The 26921-nt window shown below is 31.7% G+C and overlaps 5 protein-coding genes across 9 annotated transcripts in view; 3 read left to right on the top strand and 2 right to left on the bottom strand.

Annotated features, from left to right (window-relative positions):
* Window positions 1–747: 747 nt before the first annotated feature.
* LOC111684266 (40S ribosomal protein S17) lies at window positions 748–1699 on the bottom strand. The gene is made up of 3 exons (XM_023446401.2): window positions 1613–1699; window positions 1181–1332; window positions 748–1106 (listed from the first exon to the last, which is right to left on the bottom strand). The coding sequence occupies exons 1-3, from the start codon at window positions 1613–1615 to the stop codon at window positions 866–868; spliced, it is 396 nt and encodes a 131-aa protein (XP_023302169.1). The 5' UTR covers window positions 1616–1699; the 3' UTR covers window positions 748–865.
* Window positions 1700–2964: 1265 nt separating this feature from the next.
* LOC111684269 (prolyl endopeptidase) lies at window positions 2965–5527 on the top strand. Its single transcript, XM_023446406.2, has one exon. It carries the CDS (start codon window positions 2988–2990, stop codon window positions 5259–5261), a length of 2274 nt encoding a protein of 757 aa, XP_023302174.2. The 5' UTR covers window positions 2965–2987; the 3' UTR covers window positions 5262–5527.
* A 930-nt stretch (window positions 5528–6457) lies between these two features.
* On the top strand, window positions 6458–11162 carry LOC111684276 (SANT and BTB domain regulator of class switch recombination). 2 transcript variants are annotated; one of them, XM_046951172.1, is made up of 9 exons: window positions 6458–7761; window positions 7825–8062; window positions 8122–8422; window positions 8481–8752; window positions 8812–9055; window positions 9114–9251; window positions 9306–9528; window positions 9607–9835; window positions 9906–11162. In XM_046951172.1, exons 1-9 carry the CDS (start codon window positions 7281–7283, stop codon window positions 10240–10242), a joined length of 2463 nt encoding a protein of 820 aa, XP_046807128.1. In that variant the 5' UTR covers window positions 6458–7280; the 3' UTR covers window positions 10243–11162. The 2 variants fall into 2 exon arrangements, with proteins under 2 accessions (XP_046807128.1, XP_023302180.2); XM_023446412.2 differs by having other exon boundaries at window positions 6458–8062.
* On the bottom strand, window positions 10629–14643 carry LOC111684268 (ubiquitin-conjugating enzyme E2-22 kDa). 2 transcript variants are annotated; one of them, XM_023446405.2, is made up of 6 exons: window positions 14487–14643; window positions 13984–14285; window positions 11616–11768; window positions 11475–11557; window positions 11254–11417; window positions 10629–11189 (listed from the first exon to the last, which is right to left on the bottom strand). In XM_023446405.2, the coding sequence occupies exons 2-6, from the start codon at window positions 14044–14046 to the stop codon at window positions 11053–11055; spliced, it is 600 nt and encodes a 199-aa protein (XP_023302173.1). In that variant the 5' UTR covers window positions 14047–14285; window positions 14487–14643; the 3' UTR covers window positions 10629–11052. The 2 variants fall into 2 exon arrangements, with proteins under 2 accessions (XP_023302173.1, XP_023302172.1); XM_023446404.2 differs by lacking the exon at window positions 14487–14643 and having other exon boundaries at window positions 13984–14480.
* Window positions 14644–19478: 4835 nt separating this feature from the next.
* The window catches only part of LOC111684555 (ribose-phosphate pyrophosphokinase 2), a 39065-nt gene continuing 31622 nt past the window's right edge, over window positions 19479–26921 (top strand). The window contains exons 1-2 of one of the 3 annotated variants that reach the window (XM_046951109.1): window positions 19479–19730; window positions 23031–23077. In XM_046951109.1, the coding sequence (XP_046807065.1) occupies window positions 23047–23077 (31 nt within the window). In that variant the 5' untranslated portion in view covers window positions 19479–19730; window positions 23031–23046. Of the gene's footprint in view, window positions 19731–22679; window positions 23078–26921 lie in introns of those variants that run through there. The other 2 variants (XM_046951110.1, XM_046951111.1) reach the window with 2 other exon arrangements.

The raw sequence follows: 26921 nt of genomic DNA, 5'->3' as shown, positions 1-26921 counted from the left end.
GGTATATTGACATACATATTACTAAAAATATTTTCTCATTATTTATTCAGTAAAAAATGAAAACAGAATCCGAGTTAATTTCTCTAGTCGAAAATAAATCGTATATATTATAATAATGGTAAAAAAATTTAAATTGATTTTGTATTAGATTAAATTTAAATAAAATTTTTATCATTTAAAAATCAATAGAAATTGTTGAAATTTATTTTAGTTCAAGTTGTAACAAATTAAATGCAAACAAAATGCATTCAACGAATTTAACATTTAATTATTTCAACTACATCGAAATCTTTAAGAATCCAATCAAATCGATTTGATTTTTTAAAAAGAATTTGGGAATGAATTATTTCAGAGCTGTGCTTTCATCCAATTTCTAATGAATAGAATTAAAAAATAAAAAAGTAAACTTAACGTCAAACTATATTAAACGTAAAGATTTAATTTATTTTAAACATAATTCGTACTTTGTAAACCTTATTTCGATTCAAGATTCGTCTAAAGTATTACATGATCACATGACCAGAAATTGAATTTAGGATACAATAATTCCCGTTAATGAACATTAAAAGTATTTTCATCTGAACACAAATCAGATCACTCATTACTCAAGAACTCAATACGATTACGATTAATCAAATGAAAAATAAAAAACACTCTGCACCCCTCACTATCGTTTGTTTACCTTATAATATACACATACGAAAGCAACCACCACTTTGTATAAATGATTTTATTACACACATAAAATTCCTTTTTTTTTGTCAAATTAGGTTTTTCTTTTTTATTGATCCATGAAATAAAAAAAAAAGAATTGATTCCACAAAACAGGAATTATCTCTTTTCAGCTAGAACGTGAACTTAAACTCTAATTTCTACGACTGTAGTTGTTGGTAGAGGTTTGAGTCAATTGGAGACCACGAATGTTGTGGAAGTCCAAGAGTTTCAACATCTCCTTGGTGTCAGGATCAATTTCAATGATATCTTGTTCCAAAGCAGAGACGGCAGGAACGTAGTTATCACGACGTTCACGTTCTTCTTCTTGCAATTTAATGGAGATACCACGAACTTGGGAGTGGCGGAGACGGCCCATTAAATGTGTAACATAACTAAAAGAGAATATAAACAACAATAAACAATTAGTCGAGAAATTCATTTGGAATGAATGTGGTATAAAACTTACCCGGCAATCTTGTTTCTCAAGGGCTTGGTGGGGATGATAGCGACTTCTTCGCAGATACGCTTGTTGGTATGGAAATCCAAAGTCAAGCGGGTGTAGTATTTTTCAATGATGACCTTAGCGGCCTTCTTGACTGTCTTGGTTCTAACACGACCCTGTTCATTTTTAAATTATCCAAATCATTCAATTATATTGGGAGTTTTGTGCAGAGCAGCAAGCAAGATGAAGAGAACAATAGAAAAATAAAAACATTAGTATCATTTTTTAACACTTGCTTTGTTTTTGCAATTCTTTTGCTATTTTCACAGAAATTTCAATAAATCTTTATGCGTTAAACACTTTTGCACTTATTTTTTATTAAATTTATTAGAAATTTTCACAGATGTTATTGAATTTTCACGATTTTTAATAAAAATTTGACAATCGGACACCTACCATGGCGGACGATTTTACCGGAAAAGAACAGCTAGATGTTGTGTTTCATCGAATGTCATTGTGACAGTTTTGACAGCGAGTTTTCAGAACATTCAGCATTTGTATATGTAAAGGTGAAAGATGTGTTTAGTTTGTAAAAATAATACAGTCACATCTGGCAACAGTGTGTACAATTTTTTTCTGGCAGCACTTCAAACAAAAAAGTGTTTGTTTCAAACACGAGATATGAAAAAACCAAAATCTGTTTTTTAACGAAAAATTAAAATTCTTCTACATTTGATCGTCCGTCATCTTACATACATTTTGAGTTTGTAACTTTCTGTAGAGCGTATTCAGTTTGGGAATTGTTTGAATGTTTTTTTTTAATTATATAATATATAACTCAAGTTTTGTTTTGCTGCTAACTTCTAACGTTTATAAATTTAAAATTTTTTCATTTAAGTAAATTTCTTGTTAAACATGCTTCATACTAATTCAATGAAAATCTATAAAAAGTCACTCTCTGGTACTTTTTCGTCCTTTAATTGATTTTTTAATTGTCTGTAATATTGAGGCTAGAACTATAAACACTCTAATAATGTAATGTAAAACTGACAAAATAAAAATAAACATTTTTATTAGAATAAAATTACATTCGATTTACTTTCGACTAGATTTGTGTACTCGGTTTTAAAACGAGAAAAATTATGCGATAGATTTAATTGCATGGGTTTACAAATAGAATGTCTTTATGATCGTGAGAACTTTCACGTTCAATACTCGTCAAGGTAGCAAAAAGGTTTCTTTATCAAATATTCTCCACATGTATTTAAATTTCACGTTTTTAGAAATTCTTACGAGTTGAGTTTGTAAGCCAATTTTTCGGGACATTTGAACTATTTGTGAAGGTACTCGTGAATTTTGAACTTAAATTTGAATTTTTATATACCTACTGTTATTTCTGACGTTAATTTAATAATAAAGTTAAAATCTGTGTATCACGTTGGAATGGAGTATTTATATTTATTTGTATTAACGTATTGAAGATGAAAAATATATATAAATACCTGGGAAAATATCATAAACTTGGTAATTTTTTTTTTTAGTTTTTAAGCATCAAATAAATTTATAAAAATATATTTTTTTTAATCCCTGCATAATTTCTCAAACAACTTTTGTGCTTGCTCTGTTTTGTTATTATCAACAATATATTTGCTTCCAAAATCCCACGTTTTATCTCTCGGATTCCGTTTTTTTATTTAAAATAATTGAAAATTATAAAATCAAACGTATTTGAGAATTTACAGTTGATTTTAAGCCGCCGCTAATATTTTTAGTGTCAGCAGCCGACACTATTAATATTTTTGTTGGCGCAGGACTCTCTGCTCGTTACAAAATGAGAATTGTTTTTCATTCTCTTGCATTGTCTAAAAAACAATTGCAAATTGCAAAGTGTTGTCAGCAAATTTCATCTTCTACAAAACGTTTATTATCCACTAGAAAAGTGCTTGAAATGATCGGAGAAACTACTAAAACAACTGCTGCCATCGATTATCCAACTCCCCGCAAAGATGAGAGTTACGTGGAAAAATTACACGGCGTCGAAATCAAAGACGTCTATCGTTGGCTAGAAGACCCTGATTCGGAAGAAACAAAGAAATATGTCGATTTGCAAAATGAAATTAGTCAGCCTTTTTTGGAAAATTTTGAAGCTTGGAAGAAAATCAATGAAAAGTTGTCGAAATTGTGGAATTACGAAAAATATGGTTGCCCCACGAAACATGGTGATTACTATTACTTCTACAAGAATACCGGCTTGCAAAACCAGAGTGTTTTGTACCAACAGGACACGTTGAACGGAGAGCCACGCTTATTTTTCGATCCTAATGCTTTGTCGACAGACGGCACTATAGCTTTGGCTCAAAAATCATTTTCCGAAGATGGCAAATATATGGCATATGGTCTGAGTGAAAGTGGTTCGGATTGGGTAAAGATCTATGTGCGCAATGTAGAAACCGGCAAAGATTTGGATGAAGTCTTGGAAAAGGTTAAGTTCTCCGACATATCTTGGACCAAGGATAACAAGGGTTTCTTCTACGGTCGTTATCCTGGACAAGAGGGAAAAACTGATGGTTCGGAAACCAAACAAAATGAATTTCAAAAGCTTTACTACCATTATCTGGGACAACCTCAGGAGAAAGATATACTGATAGCCGAGTTTCCCGAAGAGCCAACGTGGCGCATACAATCTGAAGTTTCGGATTGTGGCAAATACCTTATAATGCCCATAGTAAAAGACTGTCGCGATAACATACTTTACTATGCCAATCTGGAAGAAGCTGGCGAAATTACCGGCAAACTAAAAGTTTATAAAATTGTAGAGAAATTTGAATCCGATTATCAATATGTTACAAATTTGGGTTCAAAGGTTTTCTTTAGAACAAACAAAAATGCTCCCAATTATCGTATTATTGCCATAGATTTTGATGATTATGCTGAAGAAAAATGGGAAACGTTAGTCGCCGAACATGAAACTGATGTTTTGGATTGGGCCCGTTGTGTGGATGATGACAAACTTGTATTGTGCTATATACAAGATGTCAAGAGTGCCTTGCAGGTGAATTCTTTAAAGGACGGCAAACTGATTAGTAAATTTGAGTTGGACATTGGTACGGTAATGTCCTTTTCAGGCGATAAAAAATATTCGGAAATTTTCTACAATTTTTCCTCTTTCCTTAATCCGGGAACCATATATCATTATGATTTTAAATGGAACGATTTCAAGCCAAAAGTATTGCGTGAAATTAAATTGAATTTGGAAAACTTTTCGGCTGCCAAATATAAGGTGGAACAAGTATTTTATAAGAGCAAGGATGGCACCAAAGTACCCATGTTTATAATTTACAAGAATACCGATGTCATTAAGCCAAGACCTTGCCTTTTATACGGTTATGGTGGTTTCAATATCAGTATGCAGCCTTCCTTTAGTATTTCTGGTCTTATGTTCATTGACTCGTTCGATGGCGTACTGGCCTATCCCAATTTACGCGGTGGTGGTGAATATGGTGAAAAATGGCACAATGCCGGCCGTTTATTGAATAAACAAAATGTATTTGATGATTTTCAAACTGCAGCTGAATATTTAATGGAAAATAACTATACTACCAAAGATCGATTGGTTATACAAGGTGGCTCGAATGGTGGTCTGCTAGTTGGTGCTTGCATAAATCAACGACCAGATCTCTTTGGTGCTGCTGTAGCTCAAGTGGGTGTTTTGGATATGTTACGTTTCCATAAATTCACCATTGGTCATGCCTGGTGTTCGGACTACGGCAATCCCGATGAAAAGGAACATTTCGAGAATCTTTTGAAATATTCGCCACTGCACAATGTTCACACACCTAAGTCGCCTGAAGAGGAATATCCTGCTACTTTAATATTAACAGCTGATCATGATGATCGTGTTAGTCCTTTGCATTCATTGAAATTCACTGCAGCTCTACAGGAGGCTGTTCGCAATTCAGAACATCAAAAGAATCCAATTTTATTGCGTGTCTATAGTAAAGCTGGTCATGGTGCTGGCAAGCCAACATCGAAGCGCATCGAGGAGGCCACCGATGTTCTTACGTTTATGCTTAAAAGCCTTAAGGTTGAAAATGTAAATATTTAAAGGAAGTATATGGACCAATATGTATTAACAAAGTTTGTATTTCACAATAATCTAGCGCCATCTTTTATAAATAAAACATTTAATATATTGTTAAACTAATATTCATTCATACATTGATATAAATGAAATCGTAATCAAATCTATTATAGCTCATTCTATATATATAAAAAATAACACTTTGTTAGTGCATGATAATAATAAAACTTTTTTTATCTAATGTATAACATTACAAATTATTAAGTAAATAAATGCATTTAATAACAGCTAATACAGAATTGTGTTATATTAATAAATCTAAACACATTTAGTTTAGAGTAATGTCTAAACAATTGGGACACCCTGTAAATAATCGGTTTCAACCGATGGGGAATAAATGATCCAAAAAGAGTGTATTGGATCCTATTTTCGGATACATTACGATACTCATACATTGTTGGTAGGTTGGTAGTTCAGGCTGCAATAAATATACACGTGGGTCCTATTGGTACCTTTGTGATACCTGTAAGTGTAATAAGGAGAACAGGAAGAGGACATAGAGAGTTATGGTAAGAAATAATAGTGAAGATGCATTAGGGGTATTAATAGTAGTAGAGTGTATTGAAAGATAGATAGAGAGAGACATAAGAGAGGAAGAGTCTCGGACTCGAAAAAGCTACTGATCAGTGCTATTTGAGTTTGTCTCGTCAAACCAACCGCAGTGCATTATGAAGAAGTTTAGGTATCTATTTTAGTCACTGATAATTCTGAGGTGTCTTCCAGAAATCGATGTCTCAGATACCGAAGTTGGGTGTCCTCCAATGCTGGAGAGCAGCAAAGAAGATGTTCAATTGATTCCTCATCTTGACAGCTTCTGCAATAGTCGTTATATAGTCGGCTATATCTTAGCAGATAGTCTGTGCGCTCTTTATCAAGCTTCGAGTACAAGTTGGCTCATTTTCCCATTTTGCCTGTAAGAGTGCATAAAACATGTTATCTATGAGTCTTTTGTGTACTCCTATCGTAGTACCACAGAAGTGGTCTATGTCCGAGTCGGGTTACTGTGAACCCGCCATCGCAAGCTCATCAGCGATACAATTGCATGTAGAGTCCTCGTATCCACGTTCCCATACGAATACGATGTTTGAATGTCTCGCCATTCTATTTAGGGATATCCGGTATTCCTGAACTAGTCGTAATGTAGATTATACACCTGTCAGGGACTTGATTGCAGCTTGACTGTCGTTAAAGATTAGGATATCTCTGTTCGATATCTTATGATACCAGAGCCAGTTTGCCGTTCTTTTTATGGCCGATATTTCGGCCTTGATTGGATTACAATCATTACCGATTCTAAAAATGATCCTGATTCCAAATTCTGGAATGAAAATACCGTCCCTACTCATTCTCCTCGTTTTGAGCCATCTGTGATCTTCCTTCAGTCCCGTATTTTCCGAGATGATGAAACTAAAGTTTCTTTGGAGGAAGAGCTTGGGGACGCAGCCTTTGGGTAAATATTTACCGATAGATTTCCTATCCTATCGGTAATACTAGCATGTCCATATGGTCTGTATGACCATGCGTTTATTGCATTCAGTCTGAATGCCGTCGTGAGTGCTATTTTGCTGGCCAATGTTGGGTTTCCATGACATAGATACTGTCTATAAATAGTTCTTTAGGTTGTAAAACTATACTTCCAAAGAAGCGAAAAAGAAGTAATTGCGGAACTCAACCCTCGCAGTCTACTACATTTTATTGGGGAATTTAGTCACATTCTATTCCTCTATGTCCTATACATATGTTCTTTTTGCCTTTCTTCTAGTGTTTTGTTTTTCTATCTTTGAGTCTTCACACTTTTTTCTAAGTAGAGATGAACCTTTTTATAGGTTAGGTGTTTAGCTTGAAGACTGTTACTAGGTAACAGAAGTTTGTTATTTTTTTGAAATAATATTTCTGCAGCACTTTTAACTATTAAATATTAAGGATAAAGTTGAAAAGGATTAAAAATATATTAAAACATCCTATTATACAAGTCCTCTTATTATGTCCTCACGTAAAAATTCCTTAAAAAACAACTCGGAATTATTAACCAACTCGAATACAGTCAATACAAATTCCAATGCCAGTGCAGATAGTATAACGGATAAGTCAATAAATTTAAATGAATTTTTGGATTTTTTAAATTTGTCATGTCACGTTAATGACATGATTTCCAACAATAGTGAAGAACATCAACGACAACATAAGGAACATTTTCAAACAACAAAATCTTCTAATAGTGCTACGGCTTCAACGACAGCTCGTACGAAATCCTATGGAACACAAAATCCTATAGATTTTCATAAATTATCACAAAATCGTCTAGTAAATGATCTGTATGGTTTTAATCGTCATGTACGTTTACCGGCTGAGGAAATAGGTGAGAATACTGTGGGCGCTGGGGTTGTTGAAGTTACACGTCCTTTACGACGTGCCTCTACCTTAACAACCACTTCAAAAGTATCAAGTAAAAATGTTGAAGGAGGTTTGCATCCAAAATTAAATGAAAAATTGGATTATGTTTTAAATGAGGGCATTTTGGATGCAGTTTTACCTTTTATTTGTCCAGTACCATTGCCAGCCAATTACACTAGTCGTTTGAAACCCAAACAACAAAAAGAAGCCAAGGATATTAAAAATGCTACAGCCCAATTATCTGCCACGCCTGGTGAGGAAACAAATGATGCAGAAGCCGCTGTTAGTAAGGATTCCGCCACTAAAATAAAGGCCAAAACAAATTTAACAGAAGTAAAGTCCTCAATAGTTACTAATGCCGCCAAAAAGGAGTAAGTATTTTATATAGATGTATTTAGCGCAAAAACCTACCACTTGTTATTTATTTAAGTCCGGAAGTTGTTATACATGTTTGTGATGAGGTGAAAAATACTTCCAAGGATTTCGTATGTCCTCAGAGTTTGCTCGTCAGCAAGATGGGTTATTTTGCCGATGTTACTGCCGGTCAAAAGCTCGAGGATATGGATATTTCGGTTCATTGCGACATACAAATCTTCGAATGGCTAATGAAATGGGTAAAATCGGAAAATGCTAATAGCAACACGTCTAGTGTAGATCCTAACAATGATATGGCACCAAATTTAAATGTTAATAATGTGGTTCCCATATTAGTTTCAGCTAGTTTTTTACAGGTATAATAGCTAACTAATAATTCCTAATTAATAATTATTAAATTTGCAACTATTTTAGATGGAACCCTTGCTTATGGATTGCTTAAGCTTTTGTCATTCACGTTTGGGTGAAGTGGTAAGAGTTTCCACCAATCTTTCCTGTTTAAATGATACCATAATCACTCGCATGGCTGCCATGTTCACCAATGTTGAATTGGAAATGGTGTGTGATAAAAAGGATCGTTTATTGCCACGTTTATGGACTAAACTTATCTTGAGTCTTTTCGAACCGGAAACGGAAGCCTTAAGGGGTCATTACTACAGTTTATCGGGTTTATTTAAATGTTCAAAGTATATATCGGTCATTTTATATTCAAAATAATGCTAATTAAATCATAAATCTTTAATAGATGTCAAAAATGTTTAACTAATACCATGAAGTCCTATATACAATGTATACCGGGTAATGTACGTTTAAATCGATGGGGTCAAATTGTTAGTCATCATGTGCGTGAACCTTCATGGGATTTGAATTACTATATAACACAACTATTTAAAGAGGTTAAATCGTGGCGTTTGGTCTATTGGAAACTATGGGGTCATGCCCATTATTTGTATTGCTGTCTGTGTGAAATGTACTTTCCGGTTTATCAGGTAAATTCTTTAAATAGATTATCAATAGAATTTAAAGGCAGTATTTAATCACTTTTAGATGTCTTGGTGCCGTTATCATCCCGAATCACCTAGTTTTCTGGGTCCTGTTGCCGAGGGTCGTACTACAGGTCCAGCTGGTCGTTATGCTTGTTGTGGCCAGCAGGCTTTTCGTTATGAAACCTTACCGGGTCCACATGTAGGTTTAGATTTCTATTTCATTTTCAATATTTTCAATTTTCTTTTACTTTAGGGTTGTCAGTTTCGTGAGCATAGCGTTTTAGTGGAAACTGATCGTGAACGTTCTATATTATCTATAGTACAGTTAGCTATTGAGGGTAAAGCTTTAGGTGATTGTCCTCCACATCGCATGCAAGATATAATGGCTAGTGCAGAAATTGAACCCAGATGGATGGGTATATCGTTGATGCCTCAACGTTGTCGTCAGGGTTTGTTGCCGGTTTTGAATCCAGATGGTAAGTTAAGGTTGGAAGTAAATTCTTGCTTTTGTTTGTGTTGTATTTATATAGTAATTTATATTATTTTATTTGCAGAATCTACATCACGTGTGGCCAGACGTGTAAGACCAGCTTCATCGAAATTCTTTGCCGATTCCAGTACGGAAACAGAGAGTACAGATACTTTGGATAATATACGAATTTCAAAATTTGGCATGGCTTCTTATGATAGTTTTTCTACCAGCAGTAGTGATGGATGTGAATCATCGGATAGCAAAACATTTGCACCAAATAAAACTTATCACAAAAAACAGAATAGAAAAAGGTAAAGTAAGAACTAATGATATATATACAATACAATTAGTTAATTTATTTTTCTTTTATTCACGAATAAGTAAACCCCTTGAAAATCCTGGCCGTTATTGGTCTGGTGAGCTATCGGCACGCAGTAATCAGGACCATCAGAGAGAGTTTGAAGAAAAAGTAATGAAACAAGTCATGATTATGGTTCAAAAGAAAACTGGCTCAGATTTAGGTGTTAGTCAGCAGAATCGACCTTTAGGTGGTACTTATGTTAAATTAGAACAAGAATGGAAGGAGCAGTTGAAACAACGCATGTACGCTTTAGGTGGCAATACGTCTGCAAGTGCTCAAATGGGCAACATTAATAGCAACAATATAGCATTGAATATTAAAGGTTCACGAAAGAAGGTCGATAATAGTGGCCAATAATTTGTGATAGAAATGTCACAACTGGGTATTAGGTATACTTTTACAAACATTCAAATTGCTTCTTTCAGATTGTGTATTATGAATCAACATACATAGGTACATACATAAACCATACAATTTTCACATACTTTTTCTATTCTTTACAATCTTAACACATTAATTGCTTTTTGTATTCATTTTATTTTTACTTTAAACTTAATGAAAATTTTTATTTGTTCTTTGTTTCATTACAAACTAATTTTGTTTATTTTAAATAATAATTTTGTTTCAATTAAATTGCTATTGTAATTGAAGAAAACCAAGTTTCAAAAGGAGCAGGATTTTTAAGGTTTTACCAATAACTAAAATAAACTAAAGAACTGATTAAATGCTTAAATAAAAAGGAAAGGTTTTTAAGTTAAGTTTTATTAAATTAAATACAAAATATGTTTCTTGAAGCCTTATATAAGCAAAAAAACAGTTCAACTGTCTTTATAATTCCAAGACTTTAACAATAGTTTACCGAAAATAATTTTAAAACAATTTTTGTTTAAAAAATACAAAATCTCACACAAATTAAAACTGAGAAGAGGAAAATGGAGGATACACATAATAAAAGAAAATTATAAAAAATAAATATTAAAAAACAAAATACGAAAGAGGAAAGTTGTTAGAAATTTATGAGGCGCTCAAGTGCAGATTGTTTTCGTTTTGATGTTTCTTGTTGTGTTTATTAAACTTTAAAGCGCAGCAAACCCTTTTAATTGTGTTTTATTAAAACTTAAATAATCCCCACGAATTGCTACAAATATGGGGTGTTGGAAAACGAAGCTAACTAAATAGACTTTCAGTGGCTTTTTCCAAATCCCAGTTTTCTTTCGATAGAACAGCACGTGCATCATGCTCATCTATGCCCATATCCTTCAAACGTTGTATTTTGGCATCACAGTCTGGATATTTATGGGGACCTATTGATAATAAATTATAAAACATAAATTGTATTAAAGAACAATTAACTAAAGTAAAACTTACCACCCGCATAAACATTGGTCCAATGCCGGGCTGTTGTTACAAATAATTGATATTTATCTTTATATTGGTAAGCTACGACAGCATCTTGTGGATCATCGGGTTCAGCGGCAGCTAATAAGGCTTGCAATGACAATAAGACTGTACGTAATGTCATAGCAGCGGCCCTTTAAAAAGAATTTGTTTATTTTTATTAATGTTTTAAATTAAACATCTTAACTCACCAGTTATCTTTTAATATATCCAAACATATGGCACCAGTTACCGAAGATATATTGGGATGCCAAATTTTTGTTATAAAACGCACCTGTAATTAAATTATATTTAAAAAGGAAAGCTATTTAAACCATTTCAATTAACTTTACCTTGGGTGGATTGAAGGGATACGTTTCGGGTACTTTAATTTCTAGTACAAATTTTCCACCTTCATATGGTGTATCTGGTGGTCCTGCTATTTCACCACGTAATTCAGTCCAACTGTCATTGATTAATTCAATTTTAATGGAGCATTGAACAATCTGAAAATTAAAAATATGAATATAGCTTTAATGCTCCATGAATATTTGGACATTATAAAAATTTCGTTTTAATGTGGGTGCGAACATATTAACAAGACATAGTTTTAAACAAATAAAAGTGACATGAGGGGTAAATTTCCTTAACTATCATTATTATAGGCTGATCTGTTTGTTTAGGATAAGTCTATAAGTCTTGTGATAACTTGTTGCTGCAATTTTCTTATGTTTGTGGGTCCACGTAATGATGCCCTAATGGTTGTAGAAGTCATTTAAAGTATTACTTACAACTCCTACTTCTCTATGTTATACCTGTACCTGACTGTACCATTATAATGACGGACCAAAACGTTGATGAGCTATGCGATCGAGTAAATGGTTATCTCGGAGAATTACACAACTTCTTCACTGGATATAACCTGAAACTACCACCAACGATGTCATCAGCTACACTTTTCACCATCTGGATGAAGGAGGTAAACTTGACCTATGCGTCGTAGTCGATGGAAACCAAATACCAACTGTGAACCACCCAATGATCTTGGCGGTCACCTTTGAGAGATTTTTACCTCCTCAGCTCATGCCACGGCAATAACGCACAGATTGCGAAATAGAAACAATGTCCTCAAAGCGCTAGCCGGCATCACTTGGGAAGTGGACAAAGAAACCTCGTTGTCTACCTATAAAAAATTGGTCGGTCAGTGGTCAATTATGCTTCTCCAGTGCGGTCTCCCTCGCTGGGTGATACCCAGTGAAGAAATGTTTAAAGCTGGCAAATTGCTGCCATAAGGACTGTAATGGGCTGCGTGCAAATATCTTCAAAGCAGCACCTATACGAGGAAAAGAAGGTCCTTCTAGTCAAGGATCATAACGTCATGCTGACTAAACAGTTTCTCTTGGGATGTCACCAGAGTAGTGATCTTAACCTTAACATCACTATTTGTTAAGGAAGGACCTTCGCTTCGAACGACATTCATAGAGACGCCATTAATACCGCGGTTTCAGGTTACCGCATGAATGTCGTGCTTGTCGACCACCGCCCATAGCAGAAATTGAGAAGAACCTGCCGTGGAAAACAGGAGTTGCTCTGGCACAACTGAGATCGGGATGAAGCAACAGGCTCAATGCCTACTGGTCCCGCATACACCGTGACGTCCCTAATATATGCCCAGCATGTGGACAGGATCGCCATGATACCCAATACATATTCAACTGTCCAGCCTACCCTACTTCACTTAGCTCAACTTTTGACTGCCAATAGCACAGTGTACCGTTATTAATGATAAAAGCTTGATCCTTAGCCACTGCCGTGAAGACACCCGCGACCTTTTTGTTAGTGAATTTACTAACCCTATATGCATAACTACCTATGTATATAAACAATTTCGTTGTAATTAGTGTAACCTACTGTCATCGATATTTTTCTTCACCTTCTCTTGTACGCGGTCGAGCATCCTCAGGTGGGGTGAGATACATACATATATCTTACATCATTTTAAATCAAAACACTTAATGCTTCTGAAGCATTTAACCAACTATTGGTGGCCAAAGTTGTCTGCTGTGTAGCAATGTAGTAGACTTAACAATACCTTAATGTAAATTCAAGTCCAGTTTCTGGACTACAGCCTTGCTATTAGTCAGTACTAAAATCCACCAACAAATTATATACTATTAAACTTTAACGTACGTTTATTGCTCTCCAGGATGATGGTATATAGTTCCGAAAGGAACAAACATGACAAAATCTTATTAGAATTTTTACTCTAATATCTATAAAATATGAACTCATTTAATTAAGAATATGAAGAGATAATAAAGATACAAATAAGAAACAAAATTGTGAAATTTTCCAACATAAATAAAGATGATAGATACTATTTAGGACTCTCATGATTCATCATCGATAACTATATTGAACTAACAATGTAAGAAGAAAAACAAATTGTTGACAATTTAGCCAACCAACTAAAATAATAATCAAGGGCAACCACATTTCCACTTTGACAAAAAAATCACACCGTAATGAAACAACAACAATAAACAAAAAATCACAACAAATGTTATAACAGAAAATAAAACAAAAGCAACGAAATAAAGTCGAAAAGGAAAAAACTAGGTTAGGGGATACTATTAAGCCAAATCAGCCTGTTAGCTAAACTAAAAAAGAAAAATATTATATAGTTTTGAAAGAAATGAAAGGAATTGGCACTAAACTTACCTCCTCGCTGCGCATAACTTCCTTAAATTCGCGCTTTATACGAGATACAGCCATATTAGCCATGATGGTTACAATTTATTTTCTTTTTGTAGATGAAAACTTCCTTGGTTGGACTTGATTAATGTTGGTTGTTAGTCTTTTGCTTATTTTCCTAGCGTAACTTTGACCCCAACAGTGACAGACGGTGTTCAATAATGATGAGCAGCTCACAGAACAGAAATTTATTTAAAAATTTTGTTTTTGTTTTAAATCTTCTTTAGTTGCTTTCTTCTTATTGTTTTTCCTTTTTTTTGTATTTTATGCTAAATGGACGAACGAACGAAAGAAAGAACAATTGTAAAAACTCACTCACACAGTCAGGGGCAATTTTTTGCAAAAGCACAACACACACACAAACTTTTAGCACAATCAATTTGCCAAAAAAGAACAAACAAAAAATTGTTTTTCAGTTAGAATTCTCTAATTTTAGTTTATTTCATACAAACATTATTTAATTAATATACCGTGTTATTTTCCTTAATAGTTTTTATCAATTGTTTAAGTGGTTATTTAGTTATTTTAAAATCTCGTTTGTTAGAATTTTTTCTTCATCTCTTTAAGCAAAAACTAAATTTTCATTGTTGCTCGCCAGAGACCTGCGCCGACGAAATTTAACGGTGCTGACGGCTGGTACAAAAATTTTAAAGGCGTCTTAAAATCGTCTTTAAACCGGCTAACTTTTCCAAAGCGTCTTTTAAATGATCTTAACGGTTTTCATAATTTTAAAAAATAAAATTACAAAAATATAAAACATGCACTTAATTTGTAAAATAAAGTAACAAACGGATTTTTGTTGCATACACAATCATGTGTTCCAAAAAGTGAAAAAAATGTCGAAAAAAACGGGCAATTAGCTATTGTAATTATCGAAACATACACCAAGGCCGTTAACATCTGCAATCTCGAAGTGTAAATTTTCCATAATGTGTAACCATAATCTTTACGTAGTTAAACTAGGCTTAACTTGCTGTTAGATTAAACTGTGTTTTTCAGTTTTAGATTTAAGCTCAGTTAACTTTGTTAGTATTGCCAAGTTTTCACTCAAAACTATAAACAATTAACAGCTGTTTTATGCAAACAATACTTTTGTAAAATGGAAAATTTTGGAAAAATGTTAAATAAACATTTAAAACAGTAATTAAAGAAACAAAACAAATCAGAAAATTGCAATTTACTTAAAATATTATGTTTTTGTTCTTCCAAAATCTTTGTTTTATTGTTTTTGTTAATTGTGTTTTCTCACTTATAACTTGATTTTAATTGGCCAATTACACTCAGTTAAACTAAGATAATAAGTAACTTTACTGATAACTGAAAAACACGAAACATATTAAACCAGGTTTAACCAAAGAAGTAAAATTATCTTTATTAGAAAAACTCGCCCTAAGGGTTTTTTAGATAAAAATATTATTATTATTAATTTAGTTAATGTTTGGTATTGAAAATGGGCAAAATCGGTCCACGATTTCGCCTAGCCCCCATTTAAGGCCCTATTCAGAAAATGAGTTTATCGCTAATAACTGCCTAGAAAAAGCATCTATAGCGGTAAAATTCGGCACAAAAATGTTTTATGGGAACATAAATCTCTTTGTACAATTTTATAAGGATAGGCCCATAATTGACCATATCTCCCATATCAAATTTTATAAGGATCGGTCCTTTACTAACCCAACCTCCATATAAGGTCTCCTTCAGAAAATGACTTTAACGCTCATTACTTACTCATAAACATACACCTTCAGAAAATTACTTTAAAGCTTATTGCAAATATAGCCAAATACTCTTTATCAAAATTTATAGTGATCGGTCTATAATTGACCCTACACTCCATATAAGGTCGTCTTCAGAAAATGATTGTAAAGCTCATTACTGGCTATAACGCTCAAATATGACTACATCGATAAAATGTCCTCTTCAGATATTTATGAGTATCGGTCCATAATTGACCCTACCCACCATATAAGGTCCCCCCTAGAAAATTACTTTAATGCTCATTACTAGCGGCATAAATAATATTTGAATGAACAAAAATAGTTCTACATTTTAGGAGGATCGGTCCATAATTGACCCCACCACCCACGCTCATTACTGGCATTAAAATATGACTAGATAGAAGAAATTCAACATAAACAAGTTTTATAGGAACTGAAATCTTCCAACCGACTTTGATGAAGATGGATGGATAAATTAACACTTCATAAAATTACTTCAATTCTCATTATTACTGAAAATTACATAATTTATGTACAAAAGTTTACGAAGATATTATATAAGTAATTGACCCTTATATAAGATTTACTCCATAAAATCACTTTAACGCTTATCTATGGCTCCAAATTACTGAATTTGGTGAGAATCGGTCGATAACTGATCCAACCCCCCATTATCGGTTTCCTTCAGAAATTTACTTTAAACATTAAATATACAAGTACAGAGATGAAATTCTTTACAAATAATTATTGTAATAATTATTGTATGGTTATAAAAATTGGACCAAAAGAAATAATATTCTAATTCGGAAGAGCACGGTCCATAGCCTGATATTCATATTAATATTGACATATGATGATAAAATTTAACATAGATTTAATAAATGAGGAAACTGCTTCGATAATGTTTATTCGTAAGGATGTTGAATATAACACTCTTACTTGTTAAGTTTTAAAACGTAAAATAATAAATAAAAGGTATATTTTTTTGGACCAACCAAAAGTATATCGCACAATGATATGTGCATTCAAAACATATTTTTGTTGAATTTTATCCCGATATCATTATTTATTCCTTGACAAATGAAAATAATTTTGCTCATATCATTGATATTTATGGATCTTTTTTTCTAATTTTAAATATAATGTATTTCCAGACATCTTTGTATATTACTTTGATGTTAAGTGAGGGCTTGTTACAATTTCTATCAAATTTTATATAAATACCAAATTTAAAAAAAAGTTATTGATTATAAACTGATTTCCTGTAAGAGGAGTGATTTGTTAAGATTTTGGTTCTCATATAACAAGTTTGTATAGTACTTTATAGCATTATTAGATTGTTGAAATTAGTTATGAATGGTAAAGTAATATTCTGAAATGGTTCTTATTATATATGTATTGCCTATGTTCAAATATCATGAAAAAATATATTTTTTAAATAAAAAAACTTCTATCCTATCCTATTTATTTGAAAAGTTTATTTGTTATCCTAAAAAAACTCATATCAAATTAACATTTAAATCGTGAGAAAATCCATTAATTTTTAATAAACAATTTAGAAAATTTCATGCTGAAAATACAAGCATTTAAATAAAAATCGTATACAAATGTTCACATACATTCATATATCTAAAGTTTAAAGTTCGTTTGTTATTGTATTTTTCCTATCAATTCATCCATGTTGTTACTCTTTCTTTAAACATCTTTTGAGACAAAAATTAAATTGTTGACAAATAATAAAATTTAAGAATGACTTGGAAACAATAGAGCAGACAGAAAAACTACACATGTCTACAGATACCTACTACGAATATAATGATTACGATGTACGATGTGTTCTACATATGTATGTATATGTACTTTATTTTCAAAGAGTAAAAATAGTGAGTGCGTGATAAAGCACTTTAAGAAATCAAAATTTTTCGAACATTTCAGTACATACGCAAGTGAAAACAATATTCTTTTTTCGTACTTGTGAATTCTTAGTGTTATTTCCAATTGTCAATTTATTATTTGCTCTTGGTTCACATATCATATAACCATTGTGATTAACTAAAGGGGGGCTCGTTTTTTTATTATGAAAAAATACAGTTATGAACAAAACTATAGTTTTTTTTTTTAAATTTCAGGCATCAATTGTGGATAAAGATTCTATAGCTGTTTTCACTACTGTTTATAAACAAATATCAAAATAGTTCCAAAAATTAAATATTTAATATTGTACATATGTATGTGTGTGGTTTTATTCGTATACGATTTCATATATTTGAATTAGACGCCAACACGTGGTTGTTTTATATTGAGACGCAGTGCCGTGACCTTTTTTTTAATAGGGGTAAATTTAATTTTAATTCGATTTTAAAACCGATCGCATAGATGGATACGTAGATAGATAGATAGATAGATAGATAGATAGATAGATAGATAGATAGATAGATAGATAGATAGATAGATAGATAGATAGATAGATAGATAGATAGATAGATAGACAGATAGACAGATAGATTTATTGCTTGATTGATAGATTCGTAAAGTGAATGCGAAGTAATACAGATTTTTGTCTAGTTCTCCAGTTCAAAAAATAAACACGTGCAATCAAAATTTACCCCCTTCTTATCTACGCCCCTTTTGATTTCTCTACATTCGCATTTGTATTTTGTTTATAACCGGCTTTTATTATTGTATTTGTTTTATGTTATCTTAGTTTCTATATTTCATTTAATTCATGAATATTTGTTCATTTTTCGTTTTATTTCCATTACGTTTTATTCAAAGTTCTTTTATACACCAAATACAACCAACACGCCCATTCAGTACAGAAATATAAATTTCTGTATTTGTTTATATCCGTGTGTTTGGATGAAAAGGTTCTTTTTGATTTGCATTTTTTTTATTGTCGTACAATTACTGGTACTTTTGGACAATTTTAAAACTAAAGTATAAATTTGACTGAAATTATAAATAGGAGTCGTAATTCAGGAACATCTCTGGCGTCATCGGTATTATTGGTTAAGAACGGTCAAGCTTTTGTTTGTTGCCAAGCAGGGCTCTCCTGAACCAACCTGTGCCAGGTTAGACAATTTGAGTTTTTTCATACTCGCCAACAAACTTTAAGAGACAAGAAAAAAGAAATGATAAATAAAAGAATTGAATTGCAGCACAATTTCGGTGGTTTCTTAAACCCGAAGCTGTCTAACAATCGTGTAAACTTAAACACGCAAAGTTGTCAGAAAAACCTCTTACAAGACAAAAATTGTAAGTTGACACAGTAGTTCAATATTTTTTTATACATTTTACTTCCAACATAGCTTTAAACAGATAAGAAGGGTTTATTTGTTTAGTTATATTTCCAATGTCCAATTCGGTGTAAAATATATATTATCTGAGAAAGTAGTGTATCTAGCTCTATATATTCTCTAAAGTTCCATTGAAATGTAATGTGTGTTTAATTCTTCTACCAATATTACAATGGAATGTATTCCTCTGATATTAAGGAACTCGTTTCTGATACTCCCTGCCGAAATCTTTACTGCGGAATAACAAATCTAATTCAACATTATTTCTTTTGATAGTGAGTATTAAAATAGTACTTTTTCATTGTCCAGTTGGTACAATTTCGACTTATACTATTTTGCACATCCCCAATGAATTTTGTACAAGTATTTGCAAGTGTAGTAGTGGAGTATCTGTGAGTGTTCTTATGGCTGGAGTTACTGTGAATCTGAAACCATAACGCATTCAGCGTTTGTATGGACAACAACTAAATCTTAAATTCTCAACTCGTTTTTTTGTTAATCTCAAACACAGACACGGAAAGTTTAGTGTTGGAAAAAAGTACGGTTTCACTCTACAAAGTAAACCGAATCAATAAACAAGTGTGTTATTATCGTTGTGTGTAGTGACTTTTATTTTCTAAACATTTTATGCAAATTTAAGAAAGAAAACCATATTTTTTCGGGCGTCAAGAAGAAAAAACATTTTTCACTGGTCTAATAAGTGAGTAAAATACATTTTTTATTTTGCAATTACATGAGTAATTTTTACTTGTTTATTATTAAAATAGATATTTACCTTTTTTGCCAATAAACAACAACAATTTGTATATGAAAACTTACTGTGTTTGTGTGATTTTGTATAAGAATGTGTGGCGTTCATATGTTTTTAGTGTGTATGTTATTGCGTGCGTTTACTACACGTGGTTTCGAAAAACTGCGTCAATTGTTTTCTATGTTTTTAAAATTATTTTGGCCAATTTTTTTTAAATTTTTTTCCAATACATACATAAATACTTAACAATTTTTGTTGTTTTCAACTGTAATTGGAAAGAAGAACATAACCAAAATATGTCTATATGTTTTTGTATACATTTTGTTTGTATAATTTCAGCAACTATCTATGGATCTATTGTATATTTGTATTTTTTGCGATCTATTTTTAAGTTGTCAACTTTGTAAAAAAACGTGATTTTTTTCTTAATTATATTAGAGAACTGATTGTTGTTTTCACTCGAAAATGTCTGTCTATTTTTGTGTTTTTTAGCAGAATTTATTCTGAAATTATGTTTTAAAGTTTTTTAAACTGATAAGCCGGAAATAAGAAGCATAAATTAATTTTGTAAAATACTTTTAGAATTTTTGATAAAATGCGTACCTATTTATTAAAAATGATCTTGATCATTTTTAAATATTTTAATTTAGTCTATCTAATACCCAATATAAATTCTTTAACCGTCTGCATTAAGAAAAAAGTTCTTAATTTCGAAGTTTTCCGGATTTTCCACTTTATCTTAGCCAAAGATTGTCTTTCCTTTGCCCTTGCTTCCCCACTTATTTGTCCGGCGTTTACAATAACTTTTGGAGCAGCACAACCCATTTTCTTCACTACAACAGCCCAACTGTTCGGATCATTTTCATCTTATTGGCTTTATTATTTATTGGCAATTTCTCTACTTTCCACATACGAGCAGATATCATAGAGAAAAATTCTAGTCGAGTTGAATTCTTGAACTTCAACTGGACCGAGTGTTCCCAAAGAAAATTACTATCCCACAAAAAGGAATGGCATGAGATGTACTATAAGGGGGCTTATATAGGGGTAAGGGTAAATATGGGTCTATCCTTATAAATTTTAGTAAAGACATTTACGTCTACTTCAAAGTTATTAATGTAGAATTAATTCGTGTTACTATAAACTTCCAGCCATTTTCTAAAGATGAGTTTGTATCATTACAAAATTTGGCTGTGTTATTAAAGTCGGCTTTACACGATCACACAAGTAATACGATCTGTCAAAAATTTGTGGAAAAGAGTACGGATGGGATCGTCTAAACGCAGTATGTAATTAAACCATCACACATTGAGAGAGAATACGGATGGAATCGGAAAGTCGTATGGCTCTCTTCATTTTCTGAAATGATTAAAAAATCAGGGATGTATTTTTATGTAGACACATACAAAAAATGTGAAACAGCTGTTTCCATCTTACCTTGTTATTGTTTTATACCAATCGTGTAAACACAAATAATATAAATCATACGACTTTTATTCTCTTTTTTGTTATACGGATGGTACACATAGTACCCTCCCTACTAGTGTGGTGTGGGATATAATTCAAATATAAATTGTCGAAATCAGCTGATATCTTCCTGCACCGCTTTTGACGCTTACAAAAGTATAAAGTAGACCAACTTGAATCATTCTACGCGTCCAGGAATTCCACTCTTTTGTTCTTGTAACTTGCAGCACAAATTGATTTTACTTTATTGACTAGTTTATTAATTAGATCATTGACAAGTTTATTGACTTTTATAAGATATAGAATTTTGACTATTCCTTTTTGAACTAGTCCATTGACTATTGTATGGACAAGTCTATTGGATAGTCGAGTCAGTATTTTATGGTCTAGTCTACTGACTAGACAACGAACTAACTAGGGTTCTATAAATCGACTTTCGAATAATCGAACAATCGACTTTTTGTCGAAAAAAGTCGAAAAGTCGGAAAGAGTCGAAAAAAGTCGAAAAGTCGGAAAAATTCGAAAGAAGTCGAAAAAATCGAAAATAGTCGGAAAAAGTCGAAAAAAGTCGAAAATAGAAAGAAGTTGAAAAAAATCAAAAAATTGCAACAAATAGAAAAAATATAAATAATTTTTTGTATTAATAATAGTAAATAATAATAATAATAATAATAATAATAATATAATGTTAAATGGCAACATTATAAATTTTCGCTTCTGGCAACTTTATAAATTTTTAACTCTGGTCGGAAAAAGTCGAAAATAGTCAAAAAAAAGTCGGAAAGTCGAAAAAAGTCAAAAGTCGAAAATAGTCGAAAAGTCGGAAAAAGTCGAAAATAGTCGAAAAGTCGACTTTTTAATGCATAAAATATTAAAAGTCGAAAAATCGACTTTTAACTAAATGCAAAAAGTCGAAAGTCGACTTTTCATAAAATGCAAAAAGTCGACTTTTCGTTTCAACTATAGAACCCTAGAACTAACATTCCGTACTAGTATATGGATTAGTCTACTAAAAGTACAGAAAAAGGAACAATTGTACTGAATTGTGTACAACTATTTCGGAACAGATACTTGTGAGACATTTATTATCCCCTGTGCAACAGAATAATAACTAATCACTGCTCTCTGAAAACTAACTGTGATGCAAAAATAAACGGAAATAAAGCTTACAAAAGCTTTAATCTCTTTACGCGTTACTCTTACAAATATAGCACTCTCTTTATTAATCTTGATGTAAATAAGAACATATGTATGTTATTTGTTCGATTGTAGAACGTACTGTTGAATTGTTGCTTTTTTTGCCAACAATTTCTTGAACAAAACAATAACAATATCGTTAATATTATTGTTTTTACGCTCTAGTCTTGCGCCCTTTACGTTAGTACAATCAACTAGAGAAGAAAGACATAATTATAATAAAATAAAAAATAATAAAAAAAAATATTTTGTTTGTATCAGTATTTGCAGTGTAAACAGCACACAACTAATACCAAACAGTTTTCGTAGTTTTTGAAAAAAAAATTCAATACAAATTAAAATTTTGTAAAAAATAAAAGTGAAAACACGAAAAAAGTCTCATTTCAAACAAATTTTTCGCTATTGAATTCTTGACAGAGGTCATGAACGGTCACAATTTCTAAACACAATCCAACAAACTACCAAACCAACCGATACTTAAGATAAATGTACAAAAAGTGTGTTGTTGAATTAAGTTTATAATAATTTAAAAAAAAAGAAACTAATAATTTAAAACAAAACAAAAAATCATTCACTTTTAATCAGGTTTGGAGTTTACGAAATGCCTGGACGCATGGATACTGACGAAAATGGTTAGTGGAAAATTTTGTAATTTTTTGTTTTTTTTTTTCTAAATTATTTTGTTTAATTATTTGTGTACAGCTGGTAGTTAAAGAATAATAAATACATCTTAGTATCTCTATATATTTTTGTGTGTGTTTTGCCTGTGAAAATATTTGTTTTTAAATTAAATTATGAGGTTCTTTCTCGAGAGTTGCATTCATTTACTCAAACACAATTTGCATTTTGGCGCTTAAGAGATTTAAAAATTCTATGCAATTTTCTCGTTTATAAATAAACACGTGTTTGTCTGACAGTGTGCTGTCTGTGAAAGTGTTTGATTGAGTGCATTCTTTTAAAACTCGCTCTCTTAAAGTAAAGCTCAGTGGCGTTCTCAACTAAAGGGGAAAAGGCTGTTATTTGAGATAACCTCGTGTAAATTGTTGCTAATCTTGACCTGTTGTCCTTACGACAAGTGTTTATTGAAATTAAATCGTTGTTATCAGTGTTTTTCTTTCGTTCTTATCATATTCTGTATTAAACGTTTAATTATTTCAAATGTTGCTATATGCTATACATATGTACCTAGTACCCCCAGTGACGTATGTTATACAAATTTTGTAAATATTTGTCTCGTTATGCTTCAATACATGTACTGATATCTACTAGACTAAGTTCAAAGGTGTTACCAATGGAAGATTTAAAAGTATTTATTTGAAAACAATACGATTTGTTTTGCATTATTTATTAATGATGATGGTGAAATAATTAGACATTGAATGTTCAATATTCTGTTTTCTGTATTGCAAAAAAAATGTGAATTGACTTTAAATATTCTTATTTTTATGTGATTAAATTAACTTCATTAAAAACACGTGTTTTTCTTAAATCATTCAATTTAAAAATTTAAATTTTAAATATTTTAATGGTTAAAATTAAAATATAAATTATTATTAGCATTTATAGATATCCGAAGAATTTGTTTTCTACTTGAAAATGTTTAGTATTTTTCAAACTCTATAAATTTACAAATAATTCTACAGAATACAAAATTTTGCTGTTATGAACAATAATTTCCCAGGAGTTCTTTATGTATAGGAGAGGGAAAAAACTCCCCGGAAATTTGTTATTTAGAATAGGCCAGAAAATATTTTTATATTTGTAAATTTCAAAAATAGTTTTATAAAAATGGCTGTTATCTCTAAAATAATTAACTAACTTCTACATTCGTCACAATTTTTTCTTACAATTTTGTATAGTTGTTCCCATAAATCTGAATGTCCACTAATAATAGTAACATTATACTAACCTCAGACTTTTTCAGTTTGAGAAGGCTTTTTGCCCTGCTCTCTTTTGTCTTCTATATATTGAATTAAAAAAAATGAAACATTCTATGATTTTATTGTTTTTACTATAATTTTGTAGTTTATGATTTACTCATTACTGTATTTATTTTTTTATTCTTAAAAATAATTTTATCTTTTACATAATTCTATAATGCGAAAGTAAAACAATAATTTAAAAAAAAAATCTCACAAATAATATTAACTTAAAAACAAAAATAAACCGAAATTTTTAGTAATACTTATAGAAAAGACAACAGAACTAAAAATGAGAGGGCAAAAAACTTCTGTCAAAAACTTGATATATGGGAATGTATGTAAGTATGTACATTCACGGTGTATATGTAAAAATTTATACAAATTTCAAATCGCAATATTTTTTGTTACAGTGTTAATGAAATAAAATATCAACTTTACGTTCGTTAAACTGATAAAAACATGTTATAGAAAATGTTAAGTTTTTTTATGTTTCATTTTGAAAATGTTCTATCTTATTTTATACAACTGAAATATATAGATTTCGCTTTAAAATTTAGTACCTGTTACCAGGTATATCGTTTTTTGTAATTAGTATTTTTTATTAGCCGTATCTGATGAGTTTTTTCAAATGTCATAAAAACTAAGATGAAAAATGTTATTGAAAATGTTTTTAGTGGGAAATAGTTGAATTATTAGGATTTTCTATAACTTTGTAATCTTTGTGAAATACCCATTTACTTTCTCTACTTTTACATACTACTTAAACTATGTATATGTACACGGTTGTTAGATCTTACAATATTGTCAGAACATTTTTCAAAAATATCTGACAACGTTTTCAAGCAAAAATTGTAAGTTCACACGATTGTTCGACATTTTCTGATCATTTTACTGCCAGCGTTGTAAGATTTGACAAACGTATATCGCAGCATTTTGTCTTTTCTCTTATATATAGATTAGTGTCATCTAGTCTAGTCTATAGATTAGTGCCCCCGGGCATATTATCCTTGATGACAGATACCATCTTGGTGTGTAGCAATCCGGAGTACTACCAATACCTCCAGTTGGCCGGGATAAATTGGTGTTTACAGTTTACTGCCTGCTTAGTCCTTGCATAAATTGAAAAGAAGTCAGATCAGAGAACCACATAATCTGGTACTACGGGTGCCCAGTTGCCCGCAGGACTATGTCCTGGCTGGTCAGTTGGTTGAGGTTCCTTCGGGATCCACGTAGTAGCTGTGGTTAAAACCCAAATTCAGAAGAAGAGTGAGTTGCTATTAAAAAACTGATGTAAGATAAAGTTAATATTTCGGGATAAGTTCGGTGCTGTTGCCGAAATGAAAGATACTCCACAGAGGTGTGACCGTGGGACTAAGCGTGGGATATGCGGGCGTCACTCACCCGTTTACCTATAATAAATGTGTCGTAGGTTTTTCTCTTATATACAAATGATACCATTGAATTTTCCTTCCTTGTCCAGATATGTTCAGAGTAAACTCTGACCATATCAGAATTAACACAGTGTGTCCCTGTTAATTAAAAACAAAGTCTCGGCTTATTTGATGAATTCGTACTTCATCAGACACCATCTGCGTGGTTGTAAATGGAAGTGATGTTTTAAATCTCGGAAGTTCAGCAACGGGACAGCAATGGTCAGAGATTAGATAGCTCAAGTACTCGAGCAAAGCGCTTATATATTGACAAGTGTGCCTTTGGTGGATTAGTGTTTTAGGTCATGAATTTGATTTTTACCACAGACACTGGTCAAGGAGCGTACAACAGGTCCGGTGGAGACCTACATAGGTGTATTCCTCCAGGATTTGATTAAACTTACTTACGCCTTTTTTTCAATTGTTCACTGTTCTCTACAATTTAAAATTTCCATTTGCCATCCCTGCTTGCAAATAATCTTAAACTATAAAGTTAAATATAACTACGCCACTGTTTAACTCCAAGATATAAATACAAATTTGTATCTACCGGCATTTTGAAAACCTTCAAAATCTTTTCAAGAGTTTATCTCACTGTGTTGTTTTTTGCTAAAGCTTAAACTTTAAGAGTAAACAGAGAACAAAAAGCTTTCAACAAATTTATCACATGGGGTTGTTAAAAGCTAACTAAGAAAACTTTAACAAATTGAACTAAAAAAGAAACGACAAAATAAACCCCCACTAACTTAAAATAAACTTACAGAAAACGAAAAATAAAATAAAACGAAGAAAAACACCAACACTTGTAGAGAATAGAAAAAGCAAAACAACAACAAACCACCTAACAGATACAACTCACAGTGTAACACACAAACATTTATATTAGAGACAAATTAGTAGAAAATAAAATAATGAAAAAGAGATAAAAATTAGAGTCGATTCAATAGAGTGTTTTCTTTTTTTTTTTTTGCAAGAATGTAAGAGAATTTTGAGTAAAAGAGAACAATTTAAATAAAATTTTAAATTTTCTACCTACTAGAGCACTACTACCACTAAATTAAACTCATACTAACATAGAATTAAGAGAAAAAATACTATTGTTGTTGTTGCTCATATGGCTTTTT

Source organism: Lucilia cuprina, chromosome 5, assembly GCF_022045245.1.
Source record: "Lucilia cuprina isolate Lc7/37 chromosome 5, ASM2204524v1, whole genome shotgun sequence".
Lineage (NCBI taxonomy): Eukaryota > Metazoa > Arthropoda > Insecta > Diptera > Calliphoridae > Lucilia > Lucilia cuprina.
The sequence above is the reverse complement of the archived record's forward strand: the minus strand, read 5'-3'. Positions and strand labels throughout refer to the sequence as shown.

Coding starts and splice junctions, on each gene's coding strand:
- LOC111684268 (XM_023446405.2), bottom strand. CDS start 14,046: ATGGCTAATATGGCTGTATCTCGTATAAAGCGCGAATTTAAGGAAGTT. Junction 11,558..11,615: donor ATCCCTTCAATCCACCCAAG/GTAAAGTTAATT, acceptor ATTTAATTACAG/GTGCGTTTTATAACAAAAAT. Junction 11,418..11,474: donor GATATATTAAAAGATAACTG/GTGAGTTAAGAT, acceptor TTCTTTTTAAAG/GGCCGCTGCTATGACATTAC.
- LOC111684276 (XM_023446412.2), top strand. CDS start 7,281: ATGTCCTCACGTAAAAATTCCTTAAAAAACAACTCGGAATTATTAACC. Junction 9,056..9,113: donor TGTACTTTCCGGTTTATCAG/GTAAATTCTTTA, acceptor AATCACTTTTAG/ATGTCTTGGTGCCGTTATCA. Junction 9,252..9,305: donor AAACCTTACCGGGTCCACAT/GTAGGTTTAGAT, acceptor CTTTTACTTTAG/GGTTGTCAGTTTCGTGAGCA.
- LOC111684269 (XM_023446406.2), top strand. CDS start 2,988: ATGAGAATTGTTTTTCATTCTCTTGCATTGTCTAAAAAACAATTGCAA.
- LOC111684266 (XM_023446401.2), bottom strand. Junction 1,107..1,180: donor TTGAGAAACAAGATTGCCGG/GTAAGTTTTATA, acceptor ATTCTCTTTTAG/TTATGTTACACATTTAATGG.